At 46.7% G+C, this 10,725-nt stretch overlaps 1 protein-coding gene across 1 annotated transcript in view; it reads left to right on the top strand.

The window, feature by feature from the left end:
• Positions 1 to 348: 348 nt before the first annotated feature.
• The window catches only part of CNKSR3 (CNKSR family member 3), a 76,480-nt gene continuing 66,103 nt past the window's right edge, over positions 349 to 10,725 (top strand). The window contains exon 1 of the mRNA XM_039873843.1: positions 349 to 651. Within this exon, the coding sequence (XP_039729777.1) occupies positions 600 to 651 (52 nt within the window). The 5' untranslated portion in view covers positions 349 to 599. The remainder of the gene's footprint in view (positions 652 to 10,725) is intronic.

Here is a 10,725-nt window from a genome sequence, read left to right as displayed (position 1 = left end):
CGCCCCCTCTTTTATTCCGGGAGCAGCGACCCGAGCTGAAACTTTGTAACCCGAGCGCTCCGGCTCTGCCCGGCTGCCTGCCCCGGAGCTGCCTAGAGGGAGGCGCCGGAGGTGGGACCTGCGGGCGGGAGCGCTCGCCGACGGCCGCGCGCGCGGAGCGGGGGCCCGGGAGAGCACGCCGCGACCAGCGGGCGCCGGGGCGGGAGCGGCGGTGCGGAGGGGCGGCTGCGAGCAGCCGAGCCGAGGCCAAGGGCTCTGGGGGTCGCAGCGCCGAGTCCCCGCAGCTGCGATCGCTCAGGAGCCGCAGCAGTATCGGGCTCCCTGCGGCGGCGGCGGGAGGAGGAGGAGGAGGAGGAGGAGCTGCAGCTGGACGGTGGCAGCTGGAGGAGGAGCCGCACGCTGTCCCGTGTGCCGGGAGAGGGCCGCGCCGTTCCCGCTGAGCCGCGCCGGATGACCCGCTGACCGCGGCCATGCAGCCTTGACGGGGCGCTCGGGCGCGCGGGGACAGCCGCGGGGCGCGCCCTCCCGGGAGCACGGCGGGGGCAGGCAGCAGGACTTTACCTCCGCCTCTATCCCAGCTCGGAGTGAAGCCATTTACCATGGAACCCGTGACCAAGTGGAGCCCTAAACAAGTGGTGGACTGGACGAGAGGTGAGCGGGCCCGGGGCCCCGGCGTCTCCAGCCCGGGGGAGGGGGCGCACGGGGGCACAGGGCAGGGGGTGCTCAGCCCCTTCTGCGGGCGAGAAGCATTTGAGAGCGCAGCGCGGTGACAATGCAAACTTCTTCCGAGGGGCCTGTGCGCCCCTAGCTCTTGTGCCTGTTTCTGGGGGTGCGGGTTGTGGCAAGCCGAGGGGAGCCCCATCTTTAAACCAGGGAGTAGCGATGGCCTCTCTAGGGAGGCCGAGGCTTGGGGGTGCCGGTGTCGGGACGTGGGGGCGCCCTCCCTGCCTTGCCTGGGTGCGGTGCCCGAGCCCCGGCTGCCTGTCATGGAGCGCAGAGGCACCAGGCGCCTTTGTGTGGGTGACTCCCCTCCGACCTCATACAGATGCCGCCTGCCCGGAGCGGTAGCCCGCATGGCGGGGCAGTCGGACAGGTAAAAGGAGACTCTGGCGACTCGCCGAGCCTCTGTTTTCTTTGGAGAAGGAGAGAGGGCGGCACAAGAGCCAAACATTGAAGCTTTTCGCGCCCGCGAGAATCCTTGAGCCAGGCTCCCCGGGGCTCGGTGACTTTTTGCTCGGGAGGGCGGCAGCACCCCCGGTGGCGCTGCATTTTTAGGCCACATTGAAACTCTGGGAAGAAGAAATCTGTTTTGAACCGCTGTCCTGAGTTATGCCGTATTTGGGATGAAAAGCAGTGAGATGGGGTGGTAATGGGTGACTGAGCAGGGGAAGAAGCTTGTACCCTGAGCCGTCGCAGTTACTTTTTACTGTTTACCAAGATTTCGAGGGAGAGGACACAGAAGTTCCTGAAGCCTCTTCGTACTATTCCAAGGGAACGAAGTCCACCAAGAACAACCAATATTTCATGCCCTCTCCGCCCCGCCCCCGCCCCCCCAGCTCACATCTCTGTTTCAAGTTACTGTTTTTGTGTTCTGTCTGCTCTTCCAGGTGAGGAATGATGTCCTTTCTCAATAATAACTAGAATTATATAGCGCTTTACAGTTTGCTAAAGAGCTCTCTCTCTGTTATTGCTCTTGGTCATCACAGTAAGCCTGTGAGGTAGGTGATACTGATAAGGTGAGGTCATCTTTCAAACTGTCTCACCCATGGCTGGGGCATCATGAGCACCGATCACCTGTCTCTGCATCTCATTTCTCTTGCCTGTTACACGTAGACCACGTGGAGTGGGACATGTGGGAGGTGTCAGTGGGGCATATCTGACCATTTCCGGCACTCTCTCCTGAGAAGAGGTTGGTCCCGTGACCAAAATCTCCTGGGCTCTTATTTAAAATGAAGATGAAAACAACAAGTACTTGTACATTGAGTAAAAAGTAAACAGCATCATCAATGCTTGGTACAAAACATTAACTTAAAAGCTGTAAATACCCAGACCCTATTTTGAAATGGGGTTTGTTCCCCCATTCAAGATACTGCCATGTTTCCTATCTAGTGACTTGACCAGACTGAGTTGGTTGATCTATTTTACCTGTCTGTCCATCATAGAGAAACCTAAAAAATTGATAATTTCAGCAGTCTTTGACCTTGAGAGCTGCTCTGTCCAGTATAATAGTAGCCACAGGTGGCTCTGAGCCCTCGAAATGTGGCTAGTCAGAACTGTGATGTTCTGTAAGTGTAAAGTACGTGTGGCATGTACATGTGAACTATTCCATTAGTAAATTTTCATACTGGCTACATGTTGACACGATAGTATTTTTTTTTTTTTGGCATATTGAGTTAAATAAAATTTATTACTAAAATTAACTTGTTTATGTTTAGCTTCTTAAATGTGGCTCCTAAAAGAATAGAAAATTACACACGTGGCACACATTCGTGGCTTACGTATCTACTGCACAGTATTGCTCCCCAGTAGAGAAAGGGTTACAACTTATCACCCTGGCTTTCTTGAGCCTCTGCCAGCCTACTTGATAATGTACAACCAGAAAAATGGTAACAGGCACACAAGAAGATTATGGAGTGAGATCTTCACACTCTCGAGATTTGTCTTGTTGTTTTTTTTTTTTTTTTGAGTCCCTCTTGGGATTGAGAGAGAAGTGTAAATTCATATCCTGTTATGTTTGTTTAGCATTTAAAAGGAAGAGCTGATTAAAATGTTTTCGAGATCCAATTGCCTGGACATTGTGACTTGGTTGACATTGCTTTCATCCAGGGAAAGTTTCCTCCCGACCTGACAGCCACTGGGTGGTTCAGTGTCTTGGCGCCTTGAGCATAGGATACTGATCGGGTTACATACCTGTGGTTAGCACGTGGCAGCTTTATACAGAAGGCTTGTGCCCTTTTGGACCCTTAAGTACAGCCTCCTAGAGTGACCTGGACACATTCTGTGTTTGAATCTAGAAAAGATAAAAGGAGAAAGTATGTGGCTAACTCTTAGATGACAAGAGGCTACATACTCCCAAATTGCATGATACATTACTTGAATATTTCTCATAGTAACAATGTGAAAGTATTGACTTTTTAATTAATTATTGACACAGGCAAACATGTTTGCTTATAGGACTATTTTTAGCTGTCTTTGCTAACGTCTCTACCCAACCCCTATTTTATAAATATATCTTACTGATAAGCAGCTCTTCGTGTAGACTTTGCCACTCTTGGTATCCCGTGAGTGTAGCTATCGTTAGGAGCACTGTAGAGAGCCTGCGATTTAGGACAATCTAAGTCTGACCACGGTCTACAGCTTTCTCTCCTATTAACGTTGTTTGGTGGCCGCATGCATTAGGAGAAAGGTCGACGTCTACAGAATGAATTAATTTGGCTTTTATTATTATTTATTTTTATTGATCTTTAGCTGTACTGTCATCAATTTATCATCATCTTCGTAGCTCCTCACTAAATGTTAACAATGTTTCAGGCGTGGGTTTAAGCATTGTACAAGTATTAGCTCATTTAATATGCATAACTACCCTTTAGGTAAGAACTATTATTTCCATTTTGCAGTTGAGGAAACTGAGGCACAGAAAGGTTAAGTACCTAGACTGCAGCTGGGAAATGACAGAGCAGTGTTTGACCCCAGGGGAGTTTGGCTTCATTCCATCTTCTTAGGAGGTTCTTGCCTGGGTCATGCCTGGAAGACTCCGAGGATCTTCACATTGATGAGGTGACCTCCGGGATGATTAACACCACGTGCTAGTTGGGGAGAGCCGTCTGGTATATATGTGTCTTATCCTACATATTTGATATATGTCAGGAAAGGTATTTGTAAGTCAAATTAATTCCTGGTTCATGGCACCTTGCCTTTCAGATAATTCAGTAAAGGCTTTTGCAAAGCAGATGATCTTTTATAATGCGTATCAGAGAAGAGTAGGGTCAGCTGCACATAACAGAAAATCCAGTTTACAGTTGGTTAACCAAACGGGAGTGTTGATTTTTCTTGTAAAAGAAGTCTGGAGATAGGGAATCCAGGACTATATGGGGCTCCGTGGTACTGTCAGGGCCCCAAGCTCCTTCTGCCAACCTGTTCGGCCATTCTGAGCACGGGGCATAAATGCCTCAAGGCAAGATGGCGGCTCCACCTCCAGGATCACGTTCCTGTTCCCAGCAGGAGAAGGGAGACCTAGAGAAGACAAAAGCCTCTTCCTTTAGAGAGTTCTTCTAGAAGCTCCATCACGTGATGACTTGGCTTAAATCTTAGTTGCCAGAACTGTCACATGGCCACTTCCCGCTACAAGGAGGCTGGTCACTGTCGTTTTGGTTTTTTACGACCCTGAATAAAATTAGCATACAGTAAGGAAGAAGGGGAGAGTAGATATTGGTCCGCAGCCAGTAGCGTCTTACACACAGTAATTTACAGGTACCGATATTCATAGATTACTTCTCAAAGTTAGACACATATCACAATGTCCCACTTATCTTGAGCCTCTGGGTCAGCCCTGTTTTAGAAATTGTGTTCTATTTTCCTTCTCAGGTCAAAACCTTAACTTCGATGTGGTCTCATATTGTAAAATGCAGCCACCCACGTTTGTGATTCTACTTTCAGGCCATGGGTGGGGCGGGGGGCGGCGGTGTTTCAACGAGGAGGGCCACTGGTTTGTCTGAGCAGCCCAGTCCCTCCTGCCTTCGGTCATCGATTGTCCGGAATGGGCAGGCTCTCCATAAGTGTGTTGCTGAGTGAGTGCATCTATACAACTAGCTGTAATCCCAGAACAGAAGTCTTTCAGACCGGCTTCTGGCGCTGCTAATGTGAGCCCCATTTCCCCATCACCGACAAGAGTAAAGGCCTGAGCCTGTGGGACTCGGGGTGTTTGCCCCTTCTCCGTAATCTGGTCACGGGCGTTGTGTTTCCCTGTCATGTGTGTTACTGCGTGGACGTCAGCAGTCTTAAAGTGCCTCACCGTTTGGTCATGGAGGGGCTAGAATTTGCATAGAAACTACAGAGATCAGTACATTGCAGGTCAGTTGTTCTTAGGCCCTTCCTGCCATCGTCCTAATGGAGGCCTTCTTTCTGTAATCCTGAATGCAGTCAGGTTACACATTTTCCTTTCCCCGTTCTAGTCACCGACAAAGGGAGGTCTTTTCCTTTTTCAGTCGTAGATCTGCCCTTCGGCCCTAGGTCAAGATCTCTTTTTATCCTGCTCTCTTCTCCGTTCTGTTCTCTCTCCTGGACTTCATCTATGGAGATTTCTTAATCGTAATAATTGAAAAACATTCACTGAAGCACGTATTACGTGTCAGACACTGGGCTAAGTGCTTCGTTTATGCTTCTTCATGCGATCCTCAGAAAACCCAGTGAGGTGTACCAGGTGTACCAGCTATTATGAGCCCATGTGAAAAACAAAGACACCAAAGCAGAGGGAATGAGAGAGAGCAAGGTGTGTGTGTGTGTGTGTGTGTGTGTGTGTGTGTGTGTGTGTGTGTGTATAGGGGAAGGAGGATGTGCTCAGGGTTCCCCATTTGTAAGCAGTGTTGTTCTCAGATGCTCTTCTTCCCTCCATCACTCCCCTGCTTGGGCCGGTACCAGGCAGTAGAGCGTAGAGGTGAGAGTGTGGGCTCTGGCCTCAGACTCAGTTCCACCCCTGACTGTGTGATCTTTGTAAGCTCTCAATAAATTACCTCTCTTTGTTTTTATTGCTTCCTCTCTTTTATCCCATAGCTCCAGGACATCAATTATTCCTTCCAGGCAGTCAGGTCCGTCATGTTGAAGAGATCTCCCCGATGTTGCCCGCTGCTCTGGTCAAGAAGGTTCTGGGGTAGCTGAGTGACAAATGCCTCTTGCCAATATCATGAACCTTCTTTGGGTATATTTAAACTGTATTTTCTTAACTTTTTTTCTTGTTGTAGCTGGACTTCCAGTGAGCATAGCATTAGGACTGGTTCTTGCTGTCTCCTGCTGACTCCTGTCTGGCCCCTGGTCCACGAATGGGCATCTGTGTCACCCGGCAGATAGACATCCAGAATCACAGGCCTGCCGAATCAGGATCTGCATTTTAGCTGGATCTCGGGTGATCGGTGTGCTCATTACTGCTTCAGAAGCACTGCTGTAGCACGCAGCTGCAAACACGTTTTCATGCTTTGTCGGCAGGTCCTGCTATCTGATCTGACGTGGCCTCAGTCTATTTTATTTAAGTTCTCCAGTGATGACACTTAATTTGAAGATGCTTGGCTTGGCCACTAATTAAGCAAAAAGGCAATCTTAGGGTGTGTGCTTGTATTTATAAGCACCACCTAGCAACAGCGTTAGGGAATTCTCAGCCAACTAACTGAGACATTTCCTCTGAGATTCCTTACATCTTTTTTTTTTCCCCTTGGGACTTGAAGCGTTCCCATAACAACATTCATTCATTCATTCATTCATTCATTCATTTTTAAAGACATGTGGTAAGAAGGCTGTTGTATGGGGGGCCTGGGCACTGCAGGTGAGGTTTGACACAGGATCCGCAGGTGGACTGGAGGATGGGTTGGGCGTTTGGCTAGTCACACCCTCTTACAGTCTGACTACATGGGGTTCGACAACGTTTTCATCGTTGATGGAAGATGATCCTGAATGTCATTTCAGGAATAAATAACCAGGGCCTTTCTCAAAATTTGAATGTATGGGTCGTACTGAGGCCAGGCGTCTCAGTTCTGTGTCCTTGGAGACTGGGACGTGACCTCTTCATGCCCAGGCCTCACCTGTATGCCTCCCTTTTGTGATCACGTGGTTGCGTAGAGCTGTGAGGACCTCTCTTTTCTGTCCCACCACTTCCATGTCACCGTCTCGATTTTTGACCTCTCCTGGCCTGTTGTGTTCTGGCTCTGGGACATTTGTGTTCTCACCTTGCTTTGCCTCTTTACTCTCATTTTGTGTTATTTCTGGAGTTACCACCACTGGCTTAGCTAGCTGTCATGTAGGTTTTTAGTGAATAAAGCAAGTTTTATAGACACGAGCTCTGCAGAGGTCTTCTGTGGTTGTTCCCTTCACAAGCCCAAGACGTGCAGAGCAAAGGTGCATCTTGTTGCAGATGAAGAAATTGAGGCTTGGGAGGTTAAATGAACTGTCCAAGGTCAAAGGCCTGGGATTGGGGCGAGACTCCTCCGTCCAGCCCCTGGTTCTGCCTCTGGCCAAGGTGGGTACATTCAGTTTTCTCCTAATCGGCAGGAAGGGGCGACTTCAAAGAACTTGTCACTTCTGTGTTTCTTTATGATCTCTTCAGGATTTACATTCACGAGGCACGTACCTTTTCTTTCTTTCATTTCTTTTTTAAAATTACACAGCTTAAGCAGGACCCTACATGTTCTGGATCTGACTTTTTAGCATTCGAGGTACTTACTGCCGGTTATTAGTTTTTATTGCAGTTGGTTGGGTTTTATCGTTTCAGAATGCAGCTCAGTGATGGAATGGATCATTTCTTTTTTAAGTCTCTTAATCTAATTTTTATCTTTATTTTGAGCATCATGTCGCAGAGTTTTTTTGTCTGATACAATTAATTTCTGTTTGGTAGAAACACACACACCCACACAAATACATTGAACTTTCTTAAACAATATCTGCCATTTTTATGGCCCTGTTTCCTGCTTGCCTTTGAATCTTCACAACTCCTTCATTTTGACTGCTTTGGGGGAGAAGGTCAGGCAGAGATAGTGATCGATACATACATAGGCTTTGGAATAAACTAGAACTGGATTCAAATTCTCTATCTGACACTAAATGTTTCAAAACCTTGGGTAAATTATCTTCTCCAAGCCTGCCTTAGTTTTCCCATCTATAAAATGGTATCGATAATAACCAACTCACAGGATTTTAGTTAGAATTAAAAGAGGTAATATAGAGACAGCACTTTGCATAATGCACAGCATATAAATGTTAACAAACTAATTATTGGCTAATTCATAATAACTTCAAGCTAATATATAATTGGATTATTTGTGCTTAAATATTTCATGTTGTTTCGGCTGATCGTCACCTTTCACGTGCTTACTAAAAATTTAAGATGATTCTATCCTCCTTTAATTAGTATATAGGTGGTAAGTTAAATCAGCTCCGTTTTCTGTGTTTCTCAGTGTTTGACACTTTCTTCTCCTTCCTCTGAGGACCCTGTTTGTCTTACATGACGGTGGGGTCCCAGAGGGGTATAATGGTGGCTCTCTTGGAGAGGGCTTAGGAGGAATACTTAGGTTGAAGACAGATTCCACCCTGTGGTTGGAAGAGAGTTTCATTCAGTCACCAAATAGTTCCTGAGGACTTACTAAGTTCCAGGTGTCATTCTAGGTGTTAGAAATCCAGCTGTGTTCTAGGTAACGGGGTCCACCTGGGTCCCTGCTTTCATACCGTAGATGCGGGGATGAAAAACAACAATCATAACACAACAACCACTACAACAAAACTGGTGAACAGGAAAATATCCACTACCGATAAGTGCAAAGAGGAAACTGAAGCAGAGATGTGAAGGTGAGTGACTGGGGGTGGGGACGACTTCTGTGGAGGGCATCATCAGGGAAGTCTCTCCGAGCAGACGACATTGAGGCATGAATGACAAGATGGAACCAGCCATTGGAAAATTAGGGGAAGAGCATCGTAGGCAGAAGGAACAGCTAGTGCAAAGGCCCGAGGTGCAAATGAGCTTGGAGTGTCTGCGGGAAGGACGTGGGACTCGCGGAGGGCAAGGACAGCGGAGCGGTGGGGGGTGGGGCTGAGGAGAGAGAGACACGCAGAGGCCGCATCACGCAACGGCTTCTAAGTTTTGTTCAGGTGTTTGCAATTTTTTTCGAGTTGTTTTGGAAAGCAGGGGAATGACATGATCTAATTTGGATTCCTGGGGCAGAAATAAATACTTCCAGCTGGAAGGCATCGCAGGGTTCTGAAGATGATGGTATCTTGGACGAAGGTATTGGTGCGTCCAGCATTTGAAAAGCCAAGTTCTAGGTACAGTTGGTTCATTGATAGCGTCACATCCCATTCATTTTGAAATTATATTTGAAGTGGGGGTGGATATAGTTGTATACATATTTCTTTCCCTGGCAGGTTAAGAGCCCTCCCCTCATCCTGATTCTTCTCTTGTCATTTAAAATGGAGAGCAGCAATCTGTCTTTATGCATTCACACGCTTTGTTCGCATCGTTGTTCTTTGCTGGCACGTTTTGCTGGGAGCTACGGTTTCTGAAGCTGTTTATTCATCTATGAATAGGGTTTTTGTGAAAGTGGACTTAGCCTAGTTTGTTTTCTTTGACATCAAATAGCTGATTGAACAGTTTTTAAACCTGGGATCAGAAGGGCAAATGCAGTAGTATTTATCAGAGCAAACAAGCTCCTCAGAATGCAGTCAGTAGGTTGAAAAAATCGGAAAGCTTTCTGTATGAAAACTTAAAAAAAAATTGGAGTCAAAGGAGCTGATAGATCTGATTTAAAATATTTTACTCCACTGACACTCTTAATTTGGCTTTAGAAAATAGAGCCATTTTTGTTTGTATAGATGGTATTTTATGAAATTTTCAACAGATAAGAGTTGAACACATGTTTTAAATCCATTACCACTTCTCAACAGAGGAGGACGGAGTGGGAGGCAGTCTTAGAATCACCTGGAAGCTTTCTCTCACTACACACACCTAGTCTCCCCCAACCCCCCTCCTTTAAGGATAATATCTGTCAGCCCTTTTAGAGGAAAACCCCTGTATGTTATCCATCAGCAAAGGCCATGATGATGATAATCTGAATCATGCTTTCCTGAGGAAAACCTTTTTAGTGAAAGGAAACGTTCTATTTCCTCTTTTCAGAGATTTGCAGCTCGGGGGAAATTCAGTGCTTTTGGGTTTAGGAGTGGATGTGTGTGTGTGTGTGTGTGTGTGTGTGTGTGTGTATGCCTGTCTCTGTGTCCAGCTTTAACCTGTGTTAATTGAATACATTTTTATGCTCTCAGATTAATTTCACATTATTGCATCTTAAGGACTACCCGGAGCATGATCTTTGAGATAGAGGAAAGCTAGCTGACTGTGTAGAGTAGACCAGACTTCACGTCATGAACGTAACACCTGTTGAAATTGTCAGCACCGTCTTAACATGAATTCCAGTTCGAGTCTTAAACTAACCATGAGCAGATGATATGACTGTGAGTAGCATTTGTGAAAATGACTGACTACACTAAAGCCCCAAATTGTTCATAATAAGTATTTAAAAAGCCATAAATATTCTTTGCTAGCAAGACGTCTGGAGAGTGGCATATGGTATGAAGTGGTTTGGCTGTAAGTACCCCTAGGCCAAGTTGAAGAATCTTATAAAAAGCTGATTTGTAGAGAAAGACCCTTGTTGGAGGTGAAGAAATTCTTCGTTCTTATTGGCACTGTCTAATCAGGCAACTTAATGAGCACTATAAGTATCTGACTATTGTATCTGACTCCTGATATTTTTAAACTGAGATTTTCAAGAGACCCTTTCCCAGCCACATACCTGTGGCACTTCCCAACATCTTGTCACTTTTGTTCTTAAACTTAATTTTTCAGCAACAGCATCAGCCCTGGAACTTAGACATGTAAATGCTCAGGCCCCACCTCAGACCCACAGAATCAGAAACTCTGGGAGAGGGACTCGGCACACTGTTGCGACAGGTCCCTCGGGTGATTCTGGTGCTGGCTAAAAT

The sequence above is a fragment of the Pteropus medius genome, unplaced genomic scaffold, assembly GCF_902729225.1.
Source record: "Pteropus medius unplaced genomic scaffold, Ma_sr-lr_union100, whole genome shotgun sequence".
In the NCBI taxonomy this organism is placed as follows: domain Eukaryota; kingdom Metazoa; phylum Chordata; class Mammalia; order Chiroptera; family Pteropodidae; genus Pteropus; species Pteropus medius.
This window is presented reverse-complemented; position numbering and strand designations above follow the sequence as displayed.